The 27,642-nt window shown below is 50.5% G+C and overlaps 1 protein-coding gene across 1 annotated transcript; it reads left to right on the plus strand.

The window, feature by feature from the left end:
* Slc37a2 (solute carrier family 37 member 2) lies at positions 1-27,490 on the plus strand. Its single transcript, XM_090319652.1, has 18 exons — positions 1-93; positions 17,244-17,325; positions 17,928-18,021; positions 18,124-18,202; positions 19,684-19,819; positions 20,124-20,200; positions 21,082-21,248; positions 21,639-21,676; positions 21,885-22,034; positions 22,165-22,255; positions 23,337-23,399; positions 23,691-23,776; positions 24,117-24,165; positions 24,278-24,351; positions 24,565-24,643; positions 24,757-24,854; positions 25,016-25,080; positions 26,502-27,490. The coding sequence occupies exons 1-18, from the start codon at positions 35-37 to the stop codon at positions 26,515-26,517; spliced, it is 1,503 nt and encodes a 500-aa protein (XP_090175778.1). The 5' UTR covers positions 1-34; the 3' UTR covers positions 26,518-27,490.
* Positions 27,491-27,642: the final 152 nt, after the last annotated feature.

Genomic DNA, 27,642 nt, shown 5'->3' on the forward strand with positions numbered 1-27,642 from the left:
TCCGGGACGCCAGCTTCGGGTACCAGCCGGCGAGATGCGCTCCTCCTTAGCCCCGGGCATCTGGTTCCTGCGCGCCTTCTCCAGGGACAGCTGGTGAGCGGGGCGCATGGGCAGGGTGGGGGTGCCCGGAAGGACGGGGGCAGCCTGGGGGAGGGGATCAGGCCGCGGGCCCCGCGGGGTTCCGGCTCCTTCCCTGGAGCCAATTCCACGTTCCCTTCCCCGAGCCTCCGCGCTCCCCGCATCCTCTTCCCCAGACGTCCGTGCGTAACCAGAGAGATCCGGACTGGCTGCTTGGGGAAGCCAGGCCCGGTCCGAGGGTGCTGGAGGAAATCCGTGGCCTTGGGAGTAGTAGTTGTGGCTTCTAGTTGCTTTGATCTGGTGGAAAATACAGAGCTCCGTGGCCCTGGGAGATGGGGAGAGCAGAGCCTCAGCGGCTTCACAGATGGTTGGGCACCCCAAAGCCGGTGCACCGGCCTTCACAGTGGCTGTCCTCCCGACTGTGGGAAGCCACCCACGTGTCGAGATGGGTGGAAAGGTTTCAGCCTCTCCTCCGTGCTGTGTGGAGCCGGTTCAATCGGCTGCCCATGTGTTTGAAATAAGTCGTCATTTAGGAGTGATTGAAAACATGCCTGGCTTCGGGGGAGGCACCAAAAAAGACAGGTTATAAGTAGAGGAGGTAGGAGGCGTGTTTGGATGGGGCAGGTGTGCTCGTTTAAAAGTCTTCAGGCTGACCGCGAAGCTCAACTAGGGCACAAGTTAGCCCAAGGCCCCCAACACCACCCCCTAATTTTTTAGCAGTCCTCTTGATTCCTGGACGAATCAGGTAACTTTAGGCTAAATGTACTAGTGACATTGCTTATCGTTTCCAACTTCTTTCACTTACTTACAAACTTACTAGAATTTGGAATGGTTAAAGATGTTCACTTTTTCCAAAAGATAAAAATCATGTCTCATCAGAATATGAAAATAAACAAGTGTTAAAGATTTTTATTTTATGGGCTAGGATGTAGCTCAGTGGCAAAGCGCTTGCTACGTCCTGGGTTCAATCCCTAGTACCAGGGGAAAAAAATGTATTTTAACTGCCAGATGCCAGTGGCTCACACCTAGAATCCTTGAGACTCAGGAGGCTGAGACCTGGAGGTCCATGGAGGTTTGAAGCCAGCCCAGGCAGAAAAGTCTCCAAGATTCTATCTCCAATGAACACAAAACTAGTCTGGAGGCGTGGCTCAAGTGCTACATTATCAGCCAGGAGCAAACAAGCTGAATGAGTAGGAGCCCCTGGGTTCAAGCCCTGGTACCATCAAGACTTGTGTTTCATTCATAGTGAAGGACTAGAAGAAGTTAGAATTGGATCCAAAAGAGAATCCAGAAATGAGGAGAGTGTGAGGGGTGCTGACAATTGAGCTCTTTTTGCTCAAGACAAGCACTTGACCATTTTGAGCTAGAGCTCCACTTCCTAAAATGATCCATTTTGTCATGTATCTTTTACCACAATTACAAAACATAATCTGGCTGGAGTTTGTCCTAGTGGTAGAGTGCTTGCCTAGCATGCACGAAGATCCAGACAATGCATAATCTTTTCTTTTTCTACAGACTCTCTTGGAGATCAAAAACAATATGAGATTATTTGTTTAAATCACAAAATTAAGCTGATCTCATTAGATTTGAGTTCATGATTTACGTAGACACAGTAAGAGTGTGAACTACCAGGCTGAGCATGCTAACTTTGCCTGAAGTTTTAATATGGAATCTAAGATTAGGCTTTACAAACAGCATTACATTTTATTATGTATTGTTCCGAGATCAGGAAGCCATACCAAGAAATTGTCTTCACTAGATTTGACCTGCTGTGCTCTAAATTTAGACCAGTTCCTCTCTGTTCAGTCTTTCAAAGCTAAGGCTTCTGGACCAGCCAAAACGGAGTGACCTTCCTGTGCCTGCATGGCTGAGAAGCCAGTAAGCCACTTTCCGCAGGGGTGTTTATTAGTATTGGCTCTGTACAGCGAAGCTTAGTTCCTTAAATAAGCTGGTTATATCTGGATAAATGGGCATCGTTGTCTAATATAACATTTCACATAAGGCCTTGATTGTGTAACTTTCCAAATATGCCCTGGTTTTTAAAAAAAAAATGATGGCAGAACCTTTGCAAATAACCAACTCCGTGAAAATCAAGAAATCTGATGGAAGTTTTTTCCCTGATGTCTCACAGCTGTAATCCTTCCCAGGCTTAGATCTGAGGATCAAGGTTCAAAACCAGCCCAGGCAGAAAAATTCCAGGTGACTCTTGACATCAAGTAACTAATAAAAAGCTAGAAGTGGAGGTGCAGCTCAAGTGATAGAGCTTCAGCCTTGAGCAAAAAAAGCTGAGGAAGAGCTCAAAGTCCTGAGTTCAAGTCCCTGTACCATCACAAAAGTATACTTTACTAAATTGCTATGTATTGTTGATTACCTCAGAGGAGAGATACCCTGAAAATGGAACACTAGAACTATTTCAAACAGAAAGGTCAATCATGGCCTATAGTTCATTGAGTCAAGGTGATGGTGATTCACGGATTAGCAGTCTCTGAAACCCTCCCCTCTTGACTAGAGTACTAGAAACTACTAACTCCTGTTTTTAAAGTGGTCAAGTGATACCATTAGAATGCTGTGCCCAAGAGTAAGTGCTTGGTGCAATGCTTTTGAGATGACTGTTAAGGATAAAACATTGGCCTCTAGCTGACACCGTCTGTGGGAGACATATAAAAAATGATGTCACTGGGTGCCAGTAGAAGCTCATGCCTATAATCCTAGCGATTCATGTCGCTGAGACTTGAAAGGGTGAGGTTCAAATCTAGCTGGGACTAAAATGTCCAAAAGATTCTCATCTTCTGTTAGCCAGCGAAGAGCCAAGCTCGACGCATTGTTCAAGTTGTAGAGCACTGACTGAGTGGGCAAGAGGCCTCTGTTAAAACAACACAAAAGCGGGTGTCAGTGGCCCCTCAGGAGGCTGAGCTATGAGGACTGTGGCTTGTAAAATCTGTGAGGCTTAACTCTACTCACCAAAAAAAGCTGAAAGTGGAGCCGTGGCTTAAATGGTAGAGTGCTAGCTAGCCTTGAGCTTAAAAGCCCAGGGACCGTGCCCAGATTCTGAGCTCAAGTTCAAGTACTAATACAAAAAAAGTTACGGGACTTTTTTTGCTCCTATATTATAAAGTGAAGTCAGTGAAAGCATTTAGACAATGTCTGCAAACATAGTATATATCTAATTTCAAAGAAGACAATGGACAGCACATCAAAAATGGATGAATGGTTTTTTTTGTTTTGCCAGTGCTGGGGCTTGAATTCGGGGCCTGGGCATTGTCCTTGAACTTTCTCAAGGCAATTGCTCTTCCACTTTTCAGCTTTTTCTATGTGGTGCCAAGGAATTGAACCCAGGGCTTCATGCATGCTAGGCAAACACTCTATCACTAAGCCAAACTCCTAGCCCCCGAATGTAAGTTTTATGGAGAAAAAAAATTAAGCTATAACCAAATTCTGAGACAAAACTTACATAATATTCAAAAAATCAACTAAAGAAATTTAGTAAGTTTTAGATAAGCCCTAATCATGTGTGCTTAAATAAAACTTTAATAATACTCACAGGTGAAAACAATGACATAGACTGGAAGATGATGGATTCAGATTTTAAAAGTTGCATACCAGATAAGCATGTTATTTATTGTCAGTTGTGGAGCTTTGAACTCAGAGCCTGGGTGTTCTCCGTGAGCTCTTTTGCTCAAGGGTAGCCCTATACCACTTTGAACCTCAGGGTTACTTCCAGTTTTCTGGTGGTTAATTGGAGATAAGAGTCTCAGACTTTGCCACCTGGGCTGTCTTGGAATGGAATCCCAGATCTCACTCTTGAATCACTAGGATTATAGACATGAGCCACCAGCACCGCTCAGGTAAACTTTTTAAGTTGTAACCGAAACCATGACTAATAAATCTGTGTTGTGATCAGAGCTCTGTCAGGATGCAGACAAATAGACATACTGTGGTCATATGGTCTTCTACTCAGGCAATAGAGCGCTTGTCCAGCAATGACCAAACCTTGTGTTCAAACTGCAGTACTGTTTAAAAAAAAAAAAAAAAGGCAATGTGGACAGAGAGAACATTCAGAAACATTCTGAGCTTTTAATACAGCAACATTCCGAATTTCCTGGAATATTTATGTAAACACTATCTTACGTGAATTTAAAGCTGAGTATCTTCCAATTTTACAGTTATTTCTATGCTTGATCAATAATGTCATGTGTATGGAGATATCACATCGAGATACCCTTATACTAAGAGCTCAGCGACAGCACTCAGGCCAGAGTTCAAGCCCATAATCCCACCACACTCTCCCACCACCGAAAAAACCTAATATATCATCCTGGTGCCTATGGCTCATGCCTGTAATCCTAACTATGCAGGAGGCTGAGATCCAAGGATTGCAATTTGAAGCCACCCTGGGCAGGAAAATCTGTGAGACTCTTATCTCCAGTAAACTACTCAGAAAAAAACTGGTAGAACTGTGGCTGAAGTGGTAGGGCGCTAACCTTGAGAAAAAGAGGCAAAAAAAGCTCAGGGCTAGTGCCAATAGCTCACGCCTAAAATCCTTACTCAGGAGGCTGAGATCTGAAGATTGCATTTTGAAGCCAATCCAGGTAGAAAAATCTGTGAGACTCTTATTTCCATTTAACTACCAGAAAACTGGAAGTGGAGCTGTGGCTGAAAGTGGTGGAGTGCCTTAAGTGAAAATGCTCAAGGACAGCACCCAGGCCTTGAGTTCAAGCCCTACCAGAGACCAAAAAAAAAAAAAAACCCCAAAACCCTCAGGAACAGGCGCAGGCCTTGAATTCAAGCGTCAAGACCAGTAACACACACACACACACACACACACACACACACACACACACACCAGATACACTTAAGATGTGTCTAAACTCAGAACCTCATATGTGCAAAGCAGGTGCTCTGCCCCCTGAGCCACTCTCCCAGTTCAGCTTTTCACTATTTATTTTGGACATGGAATGTCAGACTTTCTTTTCTGGACTGGTGTTAAACTACTCCACCACCTGAGTAGTTGGGATTACAGGCGGGAGCCACCAATGCCCGGCAGCACCTTTTTTTTTTTTTTTTTTTTTGCCAGTCCTGGGCTTGAGCTCAGGGCCTGGACACTGTCCTTGGGTTTTCTCAAGGCTAGAGCTTCTGCCTTTTTCTATGTATGTGGTACCGAGGAATCAAGCCAGGGTCTTCGCGCATGGTAGGCAAGCACTCTACCACTAGGCCAAACTCCTGGCCCCAGCAACTCTCCTTCTAAAAGGTGGAAGAACAACTCTTTGATTGCAGGGATCTTGTTTTTGAGAATATGAATACATCAAAACAGAGCCAGCTTCAACACAATTTTAATACTTAACGGTTTCATTTCAGACCCTTTATTTGTACTACTGTAATCCAAGGGCAAACAAACGCCTGTTCAGTAAACCCTCCAGTGTGTCCACTCAGGTCTTGTTTTGCTGCCCTCCACCTTATTCTGATTCTGGAACTCCTGGTCACTTAGAATGAAGCGCTCAAAACATAGCTCATTACTATGTTGTCATAACTGGACCTCTGCCACCATTCATCCTAGTTTTACTTAAGGAGCCAAAAATTGAAATTCAGTCTTTGCCCGTGGTAGACACGTGCTTGACGCTGTGATTACAGCTCCAGCTCTATCTTTGTGTGTTTGTGTGGTTGTGTCTGTATGTTACAGTATTGGAGCTTGAACTCAGGTTCTTGTGCTCTTGCTGAGCTTTTTCACTCGAGGATGTCACTCGACCACCTGAGGCACACCTATACCTGCAGATTGTTTTTCACTCGAGGTTGACATTCTACTACCTGAGGCACACCTCCACTTGCAGCTTGTTGCTATTTGATCGAGTCTCGGATTCATAATGAGTCTGAATCTTCTGCTTGGGTTGACTTTGATCCTCAAATCTCAGCCTATTGAGTGGCTAGGATTATAGGTGTGAACTATCAGTGCTTGCCTCTTAATTTTAACTTAACCAAAATTACTTCTATTTCAGATCAGATGAGTTCACAACACAGCTTTCTATAGCTACACACAACACTTACACACTTTTTTTTTTCTGGGCTGGAACTCTGGGCCTGGGTACCATCCCTAAGCTCTTCAGCTCAAGGCTACCACCCTACCCCTTGAGCTACAGAGCCATTTCTGGTTTTCTGGTGGTTTACTGGAAATAAGAGTCTCATGGTCTTTAGTGCCCAGGCTGGCTTTGAACTACGATCCTCAGATCTCAGCCTCCTGTGTAGTTAGGATTACAGGCGTGAGCCACAGTGCCCAGCTTACATGCTTTTTAAAAAGCGTGAATTCAATTACTCTAATCTCCATCCAGCATAGAGCTGGTATGGAATCGTTCCACCAGTGCATGCCATCAGTTGTGAACTTTGTGGAACCTGTTTCCTCATCAGTCAACTGGTGAGTCTAGTTATGCTTCCCCTTCTCATGCTGATAGGGGCTCCTCCATGGATCGTCTCTCCCTTCCTTCCTGAGGAGCATGGGTTTAGATTGTGGCTCTCACTGTGCTTTATTTTGAGGCCTGTAGAGACTGTGAGGACATGACCCTACCCTCTCAAAGGGTGAAGTTGGAAAAGGCAGGCATGTGTGCAAACACAGCCAGCCGTTTATATTTGTTTAGCTATGGTGGGAATGGAACCCAGGGCTTCATACATACTGGGCAAGCTCTCTATCACTGGGCTACAATGCAGACCAAGTCAGCAATTTTAGAAGGCATAAGTATATATATTGAGCTGGAATGTAGCTCAATGACGAATGCTTGCCTACCAAGCAACATCCTGGGTTTGATCCCCAGTACCATAAAAGACCAAAAAAATAAGTTAACCTCCCCCCCAAAAAACCCATAAAAATTAAGCATTTGTGTTGAAGGGTTTAAGGATGACCTTTTCTTTTCTTTTTTTTTTTTTTTGCCAGTCCTGTGGCTTGAGCTCAGGGCCTGAGCGTTGTCCTTGGGCTTTCTCAAGGCTAGCACTCTACCACTTGAGCCACAGCACCACTTCTGGCTTTTTCTATGTATGTGGAGTGCTGAGGAATCAAACCCTAGTCTTCGTACATGCTAGGCAAGCACTCTTACCACCAGACCAAACTCCCAGCCCCAAGGATGACCTTTTCTATGAACTGTCTTTTCAAGGTCAGGTGAATTAGTTTTGTGGCAAATCTGCCTCTTGGAACATGTCTGACATGTGAAGTATTAGAGATTATAGGTAGGTGTAAATTTCCTGGTATTCAGGAAGTACTCAATAAATGCTGGCTTTTACAAGTATTATTAGCGATAATCTCATTATCAGCTACTACATTATTATATATTACAGATGGACCTTAATCCTACTTGAATTTCCTAGGCTAAACAAAATGTTGATTAGAGAGGAGACAAATAGGATCAAAACTTACAGCCTGAATAAAATGAGAAATGAACATCTCTGCTTTTGTATATCCCCAAGGAGAGCCTGGGAAGAGCAGTATGAAGATCAAGGGAGCGGGCTGGGGAGTCGACTGGCTTTGGGCTTTGGACCCTTCCTTGGTGTATAAAATGGGTATTAACAATGCCTACTTTGGTAAAGCTCAAATGAGGTTCATGTACTTACAGGAGGCACTTAGACTACTATCATTTAATTTCCTACTATTGTGACTCAGATACTATTCATTTATAATCTTTATAGAACTGCACTTTAGCATCCCTGTGGTACATCCAGGTACTATGGGATGCTGAGAAATGGTGAGCGTCAGGGAGCTGTAGGTGACAGAGGTGGAGTTTAGGTCAGAGCCGTGTGGCTCCTGAGCTCATGTCATCTCATCCCACTGTCTTCACGATTGTGTACTGGGGAAAACTCATATGGCCACTTGGCCTCAAATTAGTCCTCTGAGAGTCCATTTCTAGTGAACCATATAAGAGAGATGATCACCTGTATCAGAGGATTTTAAGTTAAATGAGGAACTACTTAGGGGCTAGTGGCCTGGCCCAAGTGATAGAACACCTTCCAAAAGGCTTTAAATTCAAATCCAATTTTTAAAAAGGGGGGGGCAGGAAGGAAAGAATACCAGGCTAAGTACTTTTAATTTTTAACATACGTGGTATTTATTAAGCACCTGCAAATTTCTGTGGTGGAAGGGATTCCATCCCCAGTGGAAATGGTTCATTTGTATTTTTTTTTTTTTGCCAGTCTTGGGGCTTGAACTCAGCCTGAGCAGTGCCCTTGGGCTTTCCTCAAGGCTAACATCTACCACGTGAGCCGCAACACCACTTCTTGCTTTGCTATGTATATGGTACCGAGGAATTGAACCTGGGTCTTTGTGCATGCTAGGCAAGTACTCTACCACTAGGCCAAATTCCCAGCCCTCATTTGTAATTTTTTTTTTTTTTTGCCAGTCCTGGGCTTGAGTTCAGGGCCTGAGCACTGTCCTTGGGCTTTCCTCAAGGCTAGTGTTCTACCCTGAGCCACGGCACCACTTCTGGCTTTTTCTATGTATATGGTACCAAGGAATTGAACCTGGGTCTTCGTGCATGCTAGGCAGGCACTCTACCACTAGGCCAAACTCCCGGCCCCCTCACTTGTATTTTTTTTTATTCGTTATTTGTTATTTTTGTAAACTCAGGACCTAGGCACTGCCCCTTAGCTTTTTCTCCTCAAGACTGGTGCTCTACGAACTTGAGCCACAGCTCCTCTTAGGGCTTTTTGGTGGTTAATTGGAAATAACACACTTTTCCTTCCCAGGCTGGGTTTGAACTTCGATCCTCAGATTTCAGCCTCCCTAGTTGCTAGGATAATAGGCGGGAGCCACCTGTGCCTAGCAATTTGTAATTGTTAGTGACCTGCAAGGTAGTTTTCCTCCATGGATCACAGAGGTAAAATGAGGCTTTGTGGCTTGTCCAGCATTTGCTGGACGAAATGGACGAACTGAACTGGTGGCCCCGGGAGGTCTTTGTCTATGGACTGGATTCTGTCCAGTGGGCAGACAGGTCCCTGGGGCAGAGCTGGGGCGGTGGCAGCAGGTGCATCAAGGCAGTGCCATCCAAGCTCTGTCTATGGCTCTGCCAAGTTTCCGCCCAGCAGAGGTTACTGTCAGGACGTAGGGTAGATAGCTACCCGTGGCATTTCGGAGACACCAATCACCTGACAGGTTCCTGGCCCTGCCTGATTAAAACCTTTGGTGCCAATGTCTGAATGGGCATGTCTGGTGGCAGCTGGCAACATGGGCAACTTTCCAGAAAGATGACTGTGGCTGCTGGGTGTATTTCCTGGGGCCTTGTCTGGGCGTGGGGGGGGGGGGAGATTGGAGAGGTTGAGGAGAGAAGCCTGTGGGAGGAGGGAGCCGGGTGACACAGCAGCTGGATAAGCAGGAATGGGTGTGGAGGGGCTCAGATTGGTCGGGTAAGATGGGAATGGTGAACTCCCACATTGTGTTGTCTTGGCTTCCCCACACCCTGCTCTTCCCAGGGGGGGCTGGGTGAGGCTAACAAATGCTCCGTCCTGTGGAGTTGGCTGAAGCAGACAGACACTGAAATATACACTATAATGTCTGCTAATCCAATTACAATCTTGTACAGTATATCCTCTCAAAGAAGCCCAAGCTGAGTGCTGGTACCTCAGGCCTGTAATCTGAGCTACTCTGGAGGCTGAGATCTAAGGAAGGAGTTTCAAAGCTAGCCAGGGTCCAAAGAAGTCTGTACCACTCATGTATCTAGCCAGCAGAAAGCTTGTATGGCTCAAGTGGAGCAGTGCCAGCCTTAAGCAAAAATAGTCAAGTGAGATCAAGACCTAGTACCAGCAACACACACGACACAAAAAAAGCCTTGAACCTTAGGCTAAACAAGTTGCCCAATTAAATAGCAGAACCAAAAATGAAGATTCAGCCTCTTCTGGTTATGTCTCATGTCCTTTTCCCTGTTCCATGCCAGCCCTTACTGAGCTTTCTCTTACTCTCCCAGTTTCTGCACATATCCTTGTGAAGGACAGCAAAAAGCTGCTGAGGAGGGGCGGTGGTGGGCATTCTCCTGAGAAGGGAAGGTGGGGCAGGGGGGCACTGAGAAGGGTAGATACAGGAGACCTGGAAATTATCCAACTGTCAAAAAATCAGTAGTCAAAACCAGGAAGCCAGCGGACCGTCATGAGCGCCCTCCTACTGCACCTCCTAGTAAAAGTTCACTTGTAAGCTCGGGAGACACAGGAGGGGATGTCTAAATTGCTGCCTCCTTTGAAATGGCAAATACTGGGAACTCTTCAAAGAATGAAAGGCTTGTGTGGCAAAAGGAAGTCCTGAAGGTTACCTGTATTTTGGGTGGACCTCACCCATCTCATTCACCCCAAACTAGGGTCTAAGGAATAGGACTTGCTGGATGACATAGCCTTGTGTGTTTGCCAAACTCAAACTCTTAGCAGCTGGTGGTGCAGGCCTATAATCCTAGTTATTGAGGAGGCTGAGATCTGAAGGTCTTGGCTCTTTTTTTTGTCAGTCCTGGAGCTTGAACTCTGGGCCTGCCACAGTCCCTGTGCTTCTTTTTGCTCATCTACTACTCTACCACTTGAATCACAGCCTGACTTGGTCTTTTTCTGAGCAGCTTATTGGAAATAAGAGTCTCTTGGAATTTTCCTGCCCTGGCTGGCTTTGAACCATGATCCTCAGATCTCAGCCTCCTGAGTAGCTAGGATTTCAGGCATGAGCCATAGGCATCGGGTGGGCATTTTTCTCTCACCATTTCTTCCTAAAGTACGTCCCTGCTAATGCTAAAAGGACCCAGAGGCTCCCCATTTTCTCCACACCCCACACTGCACATGGGACCATACAGTCCCTGCCCCCATCCCCTCATGACTTCCTCACACAGCCGGCTGTTTCCTCTTTCCCTCCACTTTATGTGCTGCCCCTGGCTTGGGTGGGGCCGCCTGTCTCCTGCTGTGTGGACCAGTCTAGTGGACAGCAAGGGATTTATAATTGTCTGCTTGGTCCTTCAAAGCCTTCTTTCTTCAGCCAAGTTCTACCCACGGAATGCAGAGACCCAAACCAGGCAATCCCCACGCAGGACTGGAGATTCAACACCAAGGGTGGAGCATGGCCCAATCACTGCACGCCTCTGCCTGGGCCCTGGGGCGGGATCCTCCATGCTCGGGAGCTGGGTGAGGCCTCCAGAAGGCCGTGGGCTCAGCTCCTGAGCAGGACCACAGCCCTGTCATGATCCCCACGCTCAGGAGACAGTGGGGCTTGCACCTGCTGACCAGCTCTCTTCTGAACCTCAGAAGTCTTGCACAGTTGTCCTGGTGGGCTAAGAAAGCCTCATGATGGAATGTGCAAGGCCCTGTCTATTCACTATCAGCGCATGCCACTTCCCTCCCTACACAGCTCAAGTAGAAGAATTCTATTTTCCTTTAGCTTAAAAAAAAAAATCAACTGGCTGTGAACCTCTAGAAAGATCTGTGTTCCGGTGGCTACCCGACCAAAGCGGTTCCTTCTCTGAGAAACAGTGTGGGTCTAAGCACGGAATCAGTTTGATTTCTCGGAGCAAGCAGCCAAGCTAGGTAAAGAGGGTCAACAAACACAGGATTCCTCGTCCTGGAAGTCTGTGCCTTCCACCACTGGACTGCCGCTGAAGACACCGCTCCGCACTCCTGCTGATGGGGTGTGGATTCCCAGCAACCCTTTCCCTGCTAGGATTACCGCCCCCCCCCCGTCCCCCCCCTCCCGTGGCCGGGTCTACCAAGCCAGGACTGTAGGAGACATGGTCCCAGCATCACCGGCCCTGCTCGGGTTATTTCTGTGCCGGAACCTCTTTCCCTTTTCAAACTTGCTGACCCCCGAAAGCCCCGTGTGGTAGAGCACACGTGTACTCCCAGCACTCAGGAGACTGAGGCGGCCTCCTCAGTGCAAGGTCAGCCTGCACTATATAATAAGACCTTGTCTCATTAAAAAAGACCTGCTGACCCCGGAATAGGCCACCAGGTTCATTCCCATAGTGGAAGTGCCCAAGTCACCTCCTGCCACCGTCAGCAGTTGGCAAAGTCCTGGCCAAGCCAAGAAGGGAGATGGTGTCCGAGATGGCAAGGAAGGGTTGTTTCTACATCTTAGAAGCCAGAGTCCCTCTGCTGTTCTTGTTTTCTGGTGGTATTGAGCGGCCCTGGGAGCGGGGAGATGCTGTTGTCTTTTATCTATTGCTAATTCAGCACACCCTGTTCCTGCTTCCTACCTCAGAAGCATTCTTAGAGCAAAGTCTTGACAAGGTCAATGAGGCCATGGCGGGTTCCTTCCAAAGAGTAAGAACTGTCAGCTCCTCGCTGAGATAGCCACCCCCCTGCTATCTCACCTGGTTATTCAGTAACCAGCATGCTGGGGGTGGGGGGAGTAAGACTCTTGAGAGATGCCTCTAACAAAAGAGTTGGAGAGTCATGGGGCATCTGGTCCACACGGAACCACAGGCACCATGCCCCTCAGTCCCCTGGCTGCTTGCCAGGCCCAGCCCCTCGGGACTGCCATCCTTTCCCTCACAGCCGCGCAGATGTTGCACCCTGCTCTCCACTGGGCCTCTTGATCCACGAGGGAAGAATTCAGGAGAGAAGTGAAACCCATCGCAGCTCAGGATGTGAGCTCAGCCCTCCACCAGCCCCAGGTCCCAGGCCACTATGAGTAATGGCGCCCGGGCCTTCTCCTGGCCAAATGGGGCACTGGACCAAGAGGAGACCTGGCCCCTAAGCGCCCGAGTCCCAGCCGTGATGTGACATTGAACTCTTCGTCCCTGTGAAGTCTAGTACCACACGACATAGCCAAGAACCCCTGAACCTCAGAAATTATGTTCTCCTGAGGATACTGGGAGACTTAGGTTTTCTTTTTCCAGTGGGTTATGAGGCTTGAACTCAGGGCATGAGCGATTGTCCCTGAGCTCTTTTGCCCAAGGCTAGTGCTCTACCAGTTTGTGCCACAGCACCACTTCCAGTTTTCTGGTGTTCACTTGAAGAGACTCAGACTTGCCTGCTTGGGCTGGCTTTGAACTGTGATTCTCTTGAGTAGGATTACAGGTATGAGGCACCACAACCTGGTTTTGTTGGAGGTTGAGATCGCGTTTGGCAGGCCTTGGAGGAGGGCAGAGTGCTGGTGTGGACTTGTCCTCGGCGTCTTGTCTGCTCTTTGAGGGTGCAATGGGGTGGCCTAGAGCCACTTCCCATTATCATGACAGGCTCCCTGCACAGACCCTCCGCCTGCTTTGGGCACAGCCAGGGCCCTAGCAGTGTCCCTATAAGCCCAGGTATACACCGTGGGTTGGTGGAGAGTAGGGAGGTTAGCCCCTAAAACTCTACCTTTCAGGTGAATTGGAACTTGCATGGTCCAACCAGCAGTGGGAAACCAGCGGCTCACACCTGTAATCCTAGCTACTCAAGAGGCTGAGATCTGAGGTTCAAAGCCAGACCAGGCACAAAAGTCCTTGAGACTCATCTCCAATTAATGAACAGAAAACCAGAAGTGGTGCTGTGGCTCAAAGTGGTAGCTGCTAGCCTTGAGCTGAAGAGGTCAAGGACAGGACCCAGGCCCAGAGTTCAAGCTCTACAACTGGGGGGGGGAAGAAGGGGGAAGGAATTAGAGGCCATTTTGTAAGTGTCCACTGAGTGACAAATACTTGAAGTCCTGTGACCTCATCCTCTCACCGACCTGTCACATGTTCTATTGGAAAGATCGCATGATCTGCTTTACACAGGGGCAAATTGGTTTAAAGAACACAATCTGGGACCAGGTGGTTGGCCAAGTGGTAAGAGTGCTTGCCTAGCATACACAAAGACTCAGGTTCAATTCCTTGGTGCCGCATGCATAGAAAAAGCTGGAAGTGGTGTTGTGGCTCAGGTGGGAGAGCTCTAGCCTTGAGAAAGCGCAAGGACAGGGCTCAGGCCCCGAGTTCAAGCTCCAAGACTGGACAAAAAACATCCAGCTTTTGCCTCCTATTTTCTAGATAACTCCGAGAAATAACCACTGGTGGGGGGGTTGCATTTCTTCTCCCATTGCCTGAGAGAAGCTGGCAGGAGGAACAGGCACAGAGAGCTAGTATTGCAGGGAGGCCTGTTGGGACACCCCCATTGTGGGCCCCCAATCCTCAGTGGGACAGAAGTCTACCACCTGAGCCTGCTTCCACTTAGCTGCCGTCCACAGCACCCTGACCTAGGAAAGCCTCGTCCCTGGGGGTTTTCCATCATCCCCAAAGATGCCTGCTTGCCACCCTTTCTGTTCCCAGCCATTCTCCTGTGGGTGGCAGCCCCGGCGTCCAGATATCCTGACCCATGCAGTGTTCCCAAACAGGTAGTGTTATTTCACGCCTCTGTGCCTTTCCATATACTGCTTCCTGCTGAGCCCTGCCTGGCCTGGCTACCTCCTGTTTATTTTTAAGTCACACCTCTGGGAACCCTTTCTTGACTCCGCTCCTCTCCCACTGGCCCAGGTTCTGTGTCATGCATAGCCTCACTCAGTCTCCGTGTCTGTCTACCCACTGACCTGTGGTCCTCCTGTGTCAGTGTCCTGAGTGGATTGTGGGCATACACTACCCTGCTTGACTCAGATTCCTTTTGCTGGCTCTCGATCCCTAGTGTGTGCTGGATACATGGTAGGCATGCAGGCAGATGACAGCAGCCTTGTTAATGCCAAGTGAAAAAGGATGTGAGAGATGGGCATAAGGCGTTGTCTTGTGGCACACAAGACCTACTCGAGGTTGGGTGGGACAAAATCCCAGAGGAAAGGGAGCAGGAAAGATAAGGAAAGGCTGGGAGAAAGCAAGGTAGGAGTTGGACCCTTTTTGCTACCATGTGGCTAGCAGCTGCTGACTTGTCCATCCAGGCTCTCTTGGCTCTGCCCATCTCCTGAAAGGGCTCAGCAGGTCTGCTCAGGTGTTACTTGGCTTCCTCGTCCCTACCAGGCTCCAGCACTGCCCAGCCTGTCAGAAGACTTGGTTCAGAGTAGTTCAGGTTTGTTGCTTTCAGTGGCCACACTCTGGCACCACCATGTGGTCAGCCAAGGTGGGCTTAGCGGAGGTCGGGGGGGGGGGTTAACGGGGTACCATATAGGTGCAGGGCTAGGAGTGACACTGTGGATTGGCCTGTGCCATGGATGGGATATGCATCCCTGTACAACTTGTAAGGAAACCCGAAATGAGGTGGAGCCATCCCTCGGGGCTTCGTCCTAGACTGGCCAGTGCGGTAGGTGGTGTGGTCTTCCATTTACTGCTCCGTGGAAAAAGCTTATTGGGTGCCCGTGGCTCAAACTTCTAATCTGAGCTGGGCAGGAAAGTCTGTGAGACATCTCTTCAATTAACCTCCAGAAAGCCGAAAGTGTCAAAGTGGTAGGCTAGCCTTGAGCAAGAGAGCTCAGGGACAGCCTCCAGCCTTCAAGTTTAAAGCCCTATGACCCACCATAACAAACCCTATTGAGCACCCATTCTCCGAATCTCACATGCCCCTGTACTTGAGTCCAGGGCAACTTGGCAACCATTTAGAAGCTAGAAACCTTTACTGCCACCAGGTTTGCTGGTCCTAATCACTGTGACAGCTACTTGGATAGTTCCACCTTCCTTGTAGAACTCGAGTCCTTAGAACACCTCTGAGCCTTTCGGAACTAGTAGCCATGACTGGAACACCCCCTTCTCCCCCGCTCCCCCTCTGCTGTAGACAAATCCTTAATCTGTAGCTAACACTGGTTTCAATTATGCCTTCCTGCCTCCACCTCCCCAAGGGCTGGGATTACAGGCAGCTGTTGTTTGTGCTGAAGCTGGGCCACCCTGGGAGAGTGGGGGTGGGCAGCAATTTCCAAGGGAGCACATTCAGCCTTTTTTCCGCCAGTCCTGGTCTTGAGCTCAGGGCCTGAGCTAGAGCTCTACCACTCGAGCCACAGTACCACTTCTGGCCTTTTTTCCCCTGCAGATGTGGTACTAAGGAATCGAACCCAGGTCTTCCTGCATGCCAGGCAAGCACTCTACCACTTGGCCAGATTCCTGGCACTCAGCCTCCTTCAGATTAAGCTGGGGGAAGAGTATTGTGACTGAGACATGTAGAAAGCTCATGTGCAGGGCTGAGGTGAGAGTCCCACCCAAACTCAGGCTTTGCTGCAATACCGCTAATTTCACAAGGGACAGTCTGCATTGCCTCATGACACAGTAGAGGGAAGTGACTTTGGGGTTCCGAAGCAGATTCCCATGAGTTAGAGAATGAGCATGGAGTGTCTGCCTCAGGCAGCTGAGGGATGGAAAGGACTTGAGGATGCTCCTAGCGTTCCTTTCCAGTTCAGATCTCTGAAGAGTCCACACACTGGGTCTCCCCAAAGCCTGGCCCATGCTCTCTGGCCTCTGGCAGTAGAGACTTTTTGGTGGTGCTGGGTATGGAAAACAGCCTCAGCCACACTAGACACTCACCTGACCACTGAGTGTACCCCAGCTCTTGTTCTGACATGTTTTCCTAGAACTTCCTGGGGGAAGCAGACAGTGACTCAAGCAGGCTGTGAGGCTCCTTCCTCAGACCCTGGAAACTTTGAGGGCTGCCTGGCTTGTCTTTCCATTCAACAAGGGCATGGGGTCAGGCGACAGGATGTATGAGCCCCTGGAAAAAATGATCTGTCCAGACAACTATGAGGGAGGTGACTTGAGTTCCATCTCCAGCTGACCATGTTCAGCTACAGGCTGAGCTCTGTCCACTGTGCTCTAAGCCCAAGTGGTCTATTAGCCTCACTATGAATGCAGATCCTCCTCCCCTTTCAGCTTTTCCTCTCACCCTGCGGTACCAGTACAGGGGCTTCAGCTCAGGGCCTGGATGCTGTCCTTAGGGTTTTTCTTCTCCTGGGGCTTGAACTCAGGGCCAAGGCACTGTCCTTAAGCCTCTCTGCTAGAGCAGTACCAGCACAGCTTATCCCATCACTGTTGATATTTAGAAACCGACCCCACCTCCTTGCAGCCACCCACTTCTAAGATACCTCCAGACAGGCCCCCTTAAGGACTCAGAGGGGGGGGTGGAAGGCGCCAGTTAGAGGACAGGTCCTACAAGAGTGTAATGCACAGCCAGCACCCCGTAGGCTCTTAAGGAACCTCAGAGGCCCTGGGCTCTGAGCCTCCTCCTGGCTTATGTCTCCAACACAAAGAACCCGAAGTTAAAGCGTTGTAGGGCCAAGGCTGCCAGAGCAGGCCGGGGTGAGACACCGTGGGGCTGTTCCCCTGCAGGTTCCGAGGCTTCACGCTGGTGCTCACGTTTCTCATATACACCTGCTACCACATGTCCAGGAAGCCCATCAGCATCGTCAAGGTGAGGCTGGGGAGGGAGGTGGACAGCCACGCATGCATGGAATGCTCTGGATCTCAGGCTATCACCATCCATCAAATTAGTGCATGGGATGAGGATGGCATCCTGCTACCCTGGGCAGCGGGTTACCAGGGCTACCTCCTGGTCACACCCACTGTTGGTTGCTTTCCCCCCCACACCCTAGTCATGTTTCCCTGGATTTTTTTTTGGCCAGTCCTGGGGACTGAACTCAGGGCCTGAACACTGTCCTTGGGCTTTTTTCCCTTCACGGCTAATGCTCTTCCACTTGAGCCACACCATCACTCCTGGCTTTTTCTATGTATGTGGTATGGAGGAATCAAACCTGGGTCTCTGTGCATGCTAGGCAAGCACTCTAACCACTAAGCCAAACTCCCCGCCCCCCTGGGTGATCTTTTGAGTCTCCTAAGACAGCTGAGTTGGGGGGGGGCATGGATGGGGTGAAGTCCAGGGCTCTGGGTTTTGTGTTCAAGTGACCACCTTGTCCTGTGGTCAGTCCTTGCTGGAGGCAGCAGCGGTAGGGGGAGGCAGAAGTGCTGGCAGTCGTGGGAGGTGACCCTTGACCAGAGCTTGCCACTGCCTCGCAGAGCCGTCTGCACCAGAATTGTTCAGAGCTCATCAACCCGGTCAACGATTCCCATAGTTTGAATGACACCACGTGGTGCAGCTGGAGTCCATTTGGTAAGGAGTTTGCTCTTCACCCCACATCTCCTTCCCCAAGAGCCTGAAAGTGCTTGCAGGCCCAGTCAAGAAACCCAACTCTGCTCTCCCGTCTGCTTTTAGACAAAGATGACTACAAGGAGCTGCTGGGCGCGGTGGACAATGCATTCCTTGTGGCCTATGCCATTGGCATGTTTATCAGGTAAGGAGGACTCAGTGCCCAGTCCCTCCCAGAGGGGGATGGCTCAGAGCCACTGCCCCTGAGCAGTGGGGTATGCTGCCCACTGCCCCGGGAGGGAACGAGACCAAGATTCCGCCTGGTCTATCAGCCCACGGCCGGCTCTGTGTCCTCACATGGCTGCTTGTTCACCCAGAGGTCCCGCTCTGATCGCATCCCCCTTCCCTGGCCCCCTGGAGCCAACTCATTCCGAGCAGAACTGGCACCGAACTGCCCCGAGATCTTCCCTGTCTAAAATAGCTCAGTGGGGCACTCACTGCCCCACTGATAAAGTGAGGCAGGGCCTTGAAGCTAGTGGGTGACCCTTGTAAAATGGTGCAGAAACTCCGAGGAAGTTGAGGCCAAGCTGTGAGGAAAGGTTCATGGAGGCGATGCCCTCTGGGGCAGGGGAGAAGGGGATCCAGACAGACCAAGCAAGGCAAGAGAGGAACAGTGTGGGGTATGGGGCAGATTTCCCACTGTCCACAGGGGTAGAGAGGGGGGATCTGCTGGAGGACAAGGCACCTACAGGCCTTGTGCTTCATGCTGGAGGAGGGAACTGGAGGATTTTACTCAGATGTATGTCAGATGTGTCAGGTACTGCAGATCTAAGCGAGGGCATACCTGCCAGCAGCAGAGGGGAGGAGAGCCGGGGACCCAGAGACCTGGGTTCAATTCCTCGGTACCACATACATAGAAAAAAGCCACAAGAGGGCCGGGAGTTTGGCCTAGTGGTAGTGCTTGCCTAGCATGCATGAAGACCCGGGTTCGATTCCTTGGCACCACCACATACATAGGAAAAAAAAAGCCAGAAGTGGTGCTAAGGCTCAAGTAGTAGAGCACTAGCTTTGAGAAAGTCCAAGGACAGTGCTCAGGCCCCGAGCTCAAGCCCAGGACTGGCAGAAAAAAAAGAAAAAAGAAAAAAGCCAGAAGTGGCTGGAGCTCAAGTGGTACAGTGTCAGCTTTGAGAAAACCCAAGGACGGTACTCAGGCCCCAAGCCCAGGCCCTGGAAAATATATAAATAAAATGAAGCACAAGACAGCTCTGGTCATGCTTGGCCAAGAGGAAGGAAGATGGGCAACAGAATCATCACAAGCAGCAGTGTCCATGAAGCATAGAACAGAGGAAGTAGGCTGGGCGCAGTGGCTCACGCCTGTAATCCTAGCTATTCAGGAGGCTGAAATCTGAGGATCAAGGTTCAAAGCCAGCCTGGGCACAAAAGGACCTGAGACTTATCTCCAATTAACCCCTAGAAAATGGGAAGTGGAGCTCAAGGGAAAGGTGATAGCCTTGGGCTGAAGAGCTCAGGGACAGCGCCCTGGCCTAATTCAAACCCGACGACCCACAAAAAATAGAGGAGGTGTAGGGGTGGAGGCTGCCCGTCGTCCCCATGGCCTGAGTAGCAGGGGCAGAAGATCAGTGACAGTGGATATAGCAATTGAACACAAGTCTGCCTCTTCTCCAGTGGGATTTTTGGGGAGCGGCTCCCCCTCCGTTACTACCTCTCAAGTGGAATGCTGCTGAGTGGCCTCTTCACCTCCCTCTTCGGCCTGGGATATTTCTGGAACATCCACCTGCTCTGGTACTTTGTGCTCATCCAGGTACGAATTCCACCACAGAGACCACTGGTCCTTCCTGGCTTCCCAGCTCCTAGCAGACAAGGACCTGGATGCCCAAGCCTGGGGCCCCGTGTCATTGGCTCACTCGTGCCTGTAGGGTTACTTCAGTTGTGGGAAAGGCTTGGTCTTGGTTCAAATGATTTTGAACTAGGGGGAAGCCAGCTCTTGACCTGGGCTGTGCATGGACGTGCCTGTGAGGGAAGGGCAGGGTTTGCAGTGTGGGATGTCGAGGGCCCCTCAGCTTTGACACTGAACCCCCTTCCCATCCTCCCTCCTCTCTCTCCAGATCTGCAATGGACTTGTTCAGACCACAGGCTGGCCCTCCGTAGTGACCTGTGTGGGGAACTGGTTCGGGAAGGGGAAGTGAGTAGCGGAGAGGTGTGGGGGGGGTACTGAGGTCGTCACCCATGGCTCTCTGGTGCATACTCAAGGGAAAAGATGAGAAAAGTGCCGCACTGTCATTTTCACAGGCTGAGATGAAAATACTTCCGAGGTTTTCTCATAGGCAAGGGAACCCCTAGAATAGACAACCTAAGTTACACTTCTCATGATAAACGAAGACAAAGGCATGCCGGGTGCTGGTGACTCGTGCCTATAATCCTAGCTACTGAGGAAACAGATCTGACGATCACAGTTCAAAGCCACCTTGGGCACCAAGTTCGTGGTGAGACTCTCATCTCCAATTAACCACCAGAAAACCAGAAGTGGTGCTGGGTCTCAATGTGGTAGAGTGGCAGCCTTGAGCTGAAGAGCTCAGAGACAGTGCCCAAGCCCAGAGTTCAAGCCCTACGATGACCTCCCCCTCATCCCCCCCCAAAAAAGTCTATGTAACTCTCTTAACTGGTTTTATACACACACACAAAAGTTACCTGCAAGGCAGATTTCTCCTGCCTGGTATTGACCTTTGGGGTGCTATTCTCATGTGGAGGGAGACTCATACCCTGTAGGGTATGCATTGGCACTGCTGGCAACTCTTGGATCAGCGCCAAAACCTCCAGATGTTGGGTAACACAATCATCCCCACAGCTAAGGACCATTGCCTTATTAGTGAGGCCACATACTAAAACAATAGTGGGGCCCCCACACCCTCTATAGTGATACTGTTTTTCACGGAGCTGGTTACAACAGGATGCCTGGGGCCTTGGGCCCTGCTGTCACCTGCTCAACACCAGCCAGGGCCCCAGCCTGGGTCTCAGAGGCTGAGGGCAGGTCCCTTTTCTACCCTTTCTTCTCCTCTCCTCCAGGCGGGGGTTCATCATGGGAATCTGGAACTCGCACACATCTGTGGGCAACATCTTGGGCTCCCTGATTGCTGGCGTGTGGGTGAACCACCAGTGGGGCCTGTCCTTCATCGTGCCTGGCATCATCACTGCCATCATAGGCCTCGTCACCTTCCTCTTCCTCATCGAGTGTGAGTACACCTCACCATGCCCACGCCCAGGCCAGGGAGCCCTACAGGTGTGGACACTCATGGGGTTCAAAGATTTGAGCCACAGTAACCAGATGTGTACCCAAGATAGCAGAAGGTTTAAAGGGAAAATCTAGTTAAACTGGCCTAAAGCTGGTAAGCTGGACACACTGCTTGGATCTGAGAGCTGTGGGCGGGGCGGGCAGAGCACTGCTCTTTCCCATTCTGAGACCTGTCTATTGGCAAGGCCAGGTTCTAGCCACTGTTTGGTCCAGGAGGCACACCACCAGATGGAACTTGGAAAGTCAGGCTGGCTTCCTGCACTAGCTTAGGCCCTGTGTCAAGTGAAAATCTGGCTCAATGAGCTTCTCAAATGGGTTTTGTCCCCCACAGACCCAGAAGACGTGGACTGCACCCCTCCACAGCACCACGTAAGTGTGAGCCCCTATCTCTTCCTTCCCACTGTATCACAGGGAACAGACGGGGGACAAAGGGAGGGGGAAGCCATAGTCTTTGGGTTGGCTCCCCCATAAGCCGATGGGCCTCAAGAAAGAGATGTACATACCTTATACTTTTGCCATCCATCCTGGGGGAGGTGCATGGTTGTGCCCACAGTCAAGGCTCCTCTCCTGTGCTTAGAGCGAACAAGACAAGGACCAGGACAATGCTGAGGATGCTGGGAACAGTCCCTATGGCAACAGAGACAGCATGGAGATACCAGCCAGCTATTCCAAGGAGCCGGGACCTGAGCCTGCTGCCATCAGCTTTCTGGGGGCCCTCAAGATCCCGGTGAGAAGCCCATGGATCGGGGGAGGAGTGGGGCCTTCTGAATCTTTCCACTGGGCACCAGGAGATGGGAGTACTGTGTACAACACCCTTTTCAAACTTGTTCCATTTTTCTCTTTGCTGCACTCCTCAGGGTGTGATCGAGTTCTCTTTATGTCTACTCTTTGCCAAACTGGTCAGCTATACCTTCCTCTATTGGCTGCCCCTGTACATCTCCAACGTGGGTGAGTACACAGGAGTAAAATCTCCCCGGAGCCCAAGGCTGCTGCTGATTCCTGAATACCACAGGATTTCTGTTAAGCTACTTGGTAGATTTGTTTACTTATGCTAAATAGGAAACTGCACTGCCCCTAGAACACCCAGCCTTTCTTGGAGCTGAGTTGGGCCTTAAGAGCCCAAAGCTCTGTTCTACTGTCCTCCAGTTCTTTGTCCAGCCTGAGTGCAGAAAACTTGGTTCAGAGGTATGACAAAAAGATCTGTTTTGAGTATTTACTTCCAAGTCTACGAAGGGGCTGGAGCTGTAACACATGGCTTGGGGGAGCCTTGTTATCACTGGTGGGGGAGCTAGGATGCACAGGATGTCACTTTTGTGGCTGACTGAAGGCCATGGGCCCTGGGTCTCTATCACACAAGGAGGGCGAGTCTACTAAGGAGCAGGCTGCTCTGCCCTCCTAACCCCAGGAGGCTCAGAGCTCCGCCTCTCATCTACTCCCTCCTAATCTTGCCACACATGTGCTTGCTCAGGAAAGGAGTGGGGTTTAGTCACAGCCCGATGTCCAGCTGCAGCTTGGCTGGGGCTCATGAGGGGCTCTGTGTGGCCCTTTGTCTTTTGGCTTTGGTGCTGAATTTAGAGTATGAGTCAACTTTGCAGATGAAGCTACAAAGTCAAATTTATAGCTGTTCCCTTTTCTATACCCAGCGCTAGAGTCTGACCCAGAGTTTCCATCTTCCTGCTAGTTACCTCCTGGCTCTGTGCATCGGCAGAGCTGGAAGGTGGCTGGGCTGCTAGTGGGGCAGGAGCAGGGCAGGGCAGGTGGCTGGATGGGCTCAGTGGAAGAGTGTGCTCCAGGGGGAAGATGGCCCCTGGAGGGCAGGGATGCTTTCTGAAGGTCAAGATCATTCTACACAAGTGGCAGTACAGTCCATCACAAAAGGATGCAGACTCACCCTGAGGCCTTGGTCGAGTGCTGTGCCATGGGGCCTTCAAATCGTTCCCCCGAGGACACTGTGCTAGGATTGATGCCCTGAAGGGTACCTTCTGGCTGTGGCCGTGTGGATATTCACCGAGTGTCTGCGTTTCCACAGCTCATTTCAGTGCCAAAGAGGCTGGAGACCTTTCCACGCTATTTGACGTTGGTGGCATTGTAGGTAAGGCATGAAAGCTGCCTGGTGGGCTGCTTCTCTACCTTCTGTAGAAAGGAATCAGTCCAGCAGGTTACAACCTGAGAAGCCCCTACCCCCGGAGAAAGAGCTCCTGGTTTCTCACTTCTGCTTGGTTGGGCCTAAGATGGCCCTCTTGTTTGGTTTCCTGTAGTGTGGGTTGCAGGGGAGGGCTAAAAAAGGGGACGGAGTCCCGAAGGCCAGGCCTCTTCTGGGCAACAGGTGAGGGGATGGAGGGGTGTTTCTGTCTGGGGAGTGTGTGATGAGTGTGTATTCCAGGCGGTATCTTGGCGGGGCTCATTTCCGACTACACCAATGGCAGGGCCACCACTTGCTGTGTCATGCTGATCCTGGCTGCCCCCATGGTATGTGGAACCTCAGGGCAAAGTGTGTATGCTCTGAGCACTGTGTGTGTAACCAAGGTGAACAGGAGGTTGGGAATCTGGGAAAGGGACTAAGCTTATTTGGTCTTGGTGGAGAAGAAAAAGAGCACAGAAAGAGATGGAGGCTAGATAGATTTCTTGGGGACAAGGAAATAGATGACCAGTTTGGACTTCACCCATGGTTCACTAAAATACCTGAAGTCTGGGTGTGCGTGGTGGGAGGAAGAGAGTGGCAGCTGACGTTCCAGAGCTGCTAAAGGCGGTTTCAGACGTGGGGGCTCCAGGAGCTGGACTGCAATTTCCTCTCTCCTTCCTTTTACAGATGTTCCTGTACAATTACATTGGCCAGAATGGGATTACTAGCTCCATAGGTGAGGATGGGTGTGGCTACTGCACGGGGTAGCTGGGGGATGTGGAGGCCAGGGGCGGGGCTTGGGCGGGGCCTTTCCTTTCTAATGGCCCTGTCTCTGCCACCACCACCAGTGATGCTCATTATCTGTGGGATGCTGGTCAACGGCCCCTATGCACTCATCACCACAGCTGTCTCTGCTGACTTGGTAAGTGGGCCACCTCCGGTGCCAGGGGCAATCTGGGTGCACAGTCAGGACTTCCGTCTCCAGCTTCATTTCACTGAATCCCTTTCCCCTCTCCATAAGGATGAGGCCCTCAAAACCGTTCAGAATCCCTGTCATTCATATTGACCCCTGGGGGGCATGCTCCTTGCATGAGGCTGCCCTCCTGCAGCTCAGGGTTTGCTCTTCTCCCCACAGGGCACTCACAAGAGCCTCAAGGGCAATGCCAAGGCCCTCTCCACCGTCACGGCCATCATCGACGGCACAGGCTCCATAGGTGTGTGGTTCTTGGCTGCGGCCAGCTGAAGTCGCACGTTGTCTGGGGCAGGCCCCTGGGCATCCATCATCGGGTGGGCAGATCTCCCTCTGATGACACCATGTTCTCTGCAGGTGCAGCGCTGGGGCCTCTGCTGGCGGGGCTCATTTCCCCCACGGGCTGGAACAACGTTTTCTACATGCTCATCTCTGCTGACATCCTGGCTTGCTTAGTAAGAGTTCTTGGGGTACACACGGAGGTACTGGGGGATCTGTGTCTCCAAGGTGGAACCAAATGTTTCAACGGATCAGGGTTTCTGGAACAGCTGCTCTGTGCTCAGAATGATTGCCTTCCATGGTTGACTCCTTTCTCTCTGTCTTGGACTCTCTGCAGCTCCTCTGCCGGCTGGTGTACAAGGAGATCCTAGCCTGGAAGGCAGCCCTGGGCAGAAGCAGAGGGTGAGTCCACCAGCACTGCATGGCCCACCTCTCCCCAGCTGTCTTGTTTAACAAGCCATCCAGCACTCAAGTTGCCAGTCTGAGGCTGGTCAGCACTGACCTTTGGGGCTGTGAAAGCAACCCTCCCTAATGTGAGCTGTGGCCCTCCACCCTCCCCCGAGCCCTGCTAACCTTCCTGTTGTCCTCATGTGTCTCCGTAGCTCTAGTTTGGCCCTAACCCACCCGTGATAGTATTTTCCACAAGTCCCATGATTTTTGTGAGTATTTTGGTTCAAGTCTGTGGGCTGCATGCAAATCCTCTGCCCGCTGGTGTGATTTTCATTTCCTACTTTCTGTGTCCTTGGGAGTCAGGTCTTAGAGACGCTGGGCAGAGCATAGTGCTTGGGAATTGCTTCCCGAGGGGTTGGAGGACTACAGAATGGCTTCAGCTTTCCCTGTAGGGCAGAGGAGGCAGACCTGGGAAATCATTTTCTCTCTGAACTCAGGCTGAGCTGCAAGTGCCTCCTGAAGGTCAGAAACCAAGGCTTTCTGGCTCCTCTGCCCTTCTGAGTTCAGGGGAAGAAAAATGAGCCAGCAATGGGAGCTGAAAAATCTGAATCAAGGTGGCTAGCCTGCTGTGCTGTCTGCCTGGTGTCTAGTGGTGGTGGATATGGAGGTGGTATGAGATGCTTAGTGGCTGGGGCAGGGTTGGGCAACTCCCTGGGCGCCTTTCAGCTCTCCTCCTGAGCAGGAGCCTACTGTTAAATGAGGAGCTCGCTGGAGCCTGGACCTGAGCTGGATGATAAATGTGAGGAAGAACCCTCTGAGTTCATGGAGACAACTTCCATTTTAGGAAAGTCACAAAGTGTGTATGGGGTGGGGGAAGCATAGCTAACTCCTTCTATCTGGATTCTTCCAGCCAGGTGTGAGTAGAGACCGAAAGAGGAAGAAAATAAAGGGAAAAGAACAAGTAGTGAGCACGCCTTTCTTTTGGCTCCGTGAGAGGCAGGTTCTCTCATGTAGAGGGGAGGGGCCTGTGGGGTTATTGGCACTGCTGTCATCCCAGGCTGGCCCTCCGTGACAGCCCTGTGAAGGTGTGAGGCCATTTATTGGAGCAAAGCCATCAATGGGAATTGGGAATAGAATCCCTGGACAATCCTGGCCTCTCTGCTCACTCAATTCTAAGACCTTGGCACACCCCTAGAGTCTCACCCTCATGCACAGATACGAGTGCATCACAGCACCCTCTGAAGCTGAGGTGAGATGGGACATGGGATGCTACTTGGAAAAGCTATGAAGCATGGCAGAAACACTAAGTTTTTCAAATTAATATGACTTGCTGGTCCTCATCCAGGAGGTAAAGGAAGCCCTAATGACAGAGCGGAAATGAAAGGCAGGGGCTTGTCGTCTTTTTTAACATTTGATCTCTCCTCTTTATGTAGGTATAAAGAAATATGAGGACTTGATTGGAAGAGAAGCGTGGCGGGTCCGCGATGGGTCCCTACAGCGCTCTCCAGGGCAAGGCAATGGAAACTTCCTAACATCAGCCAGCCCAGCCCACAGAACTGCTAAGGCTACAGAAGACTCTCCACAGGAAAAGACCAAGCACAAAGAACTACAAGACTGAGGCCCTGAGCTCCACGAGCTGCAAGCAGAAGGGATGGGACCAGAGCAGAAACTCAGTCTTGCATGTTCAACTCCCAGACAGAAGGGTCAAGGCTTGGCAAGGGGACATCTTTCTTTCACCTGTTTAAGTTCTACACTCCTGTAATCACTTATACTACAAAGGGGATATTTTCCTTGTTTCTAAGGGACCTGGCCTCAGTCTTCTCTGAGTATTTCCCACAGTGGACACTCCTTTACCTTCCATTTGCTCTTGCTCAAACTCCCTTAGCCACTTTGAAACATTATTGCTGCTCTTTTAGGCCAAGACTATGGTGGGGCAAAGAAGCTACATCAGACAGAGATGTAAGGGGCATATCTCCTGGGCTCTGAGAGTGCTCCCTTAAGAGTCACCGTACCTTACCCTGGTCCTTAGCTACCTGATGCCTCAGTGGGCCATGACACCGAGTCACTTCTGCATGGACTGGGGGTGGGGGGTTTTGTATGTCTGCCAACAATTACTGGGTTCCTACTGCATGCCAGCTCTGGAATGGACAGGGGACAGAATACAGAAGGACTTACAATCTGAGCACAGGTGTAAGCCTCATGCCAAGGTGACGGGACCAGCAGTGATCAGAGTGCTTCCTGGTTTTCAGGAGCACATGCTAAGGGGTAGTTGCTTGGAGCCCTCTGCAGCTTGCCCTGCACCCAGGATTCGGGTAGTGAACACTCCTCTACCCCAAGTCCTGTTGTGACACACCAGACTCTTGGCATTTCTGCCTGACCTCTAGAACTGACCATCAGCACCAATACAGATTTCATTTGCCAACTGTGCCTGTGCTCATCCTTGGTAGCGCCTGGCACAGGGTGTGGAAGCAGTGTCCTGGGACTGCACAGTTGATATGCTGGGGCTGGTGACAAGTGGCATCCCAGAGGCCTTGCTATGAGTGACATGGGGAGCAGAGTGGGAGCTCCATACAT

Source organism: Megascapheus bottae, chromosome 27, assembly GCF_031878675.1.
Source record: "Megascapheus bottae isolate mThoBot1 chromosome 27, mThoBot2.hap1, whole genome shotgun sequence".
NCBI classification, from domain to species: Eukaryota; Metazoa; Chordata; class Mammalia; order Rodentia; family Geomyidae; genus Megascapheus; species Megascapheus bottae.

Excerpts from the sequence above, each read along its gene's own strand:
- Slc37a2 (XM_090319652.1), top strand. The coding sequence starts at position 35 with ATGCGCTCCTCCTTAGCCCCGGGCATCTGGTTCCTGCGCGCCTTCTCC. Across the intron at positions 94-17,243 it reads GCCTTCTCCAGGGACAGCTG|GTTCCGAGGCTTCACGCTGG; the intron begins GTGAGCGGGGCG and ends GTTCCCCTGCAG. Across the intron at positions 24,644-24,756 it reads CGACGGCACAGGCTCCATAG|GTGCAGCGCTGGGGCCTCTG; the intron begins GTGTGTGGTTCT and ends TGTTCTCTGCAG.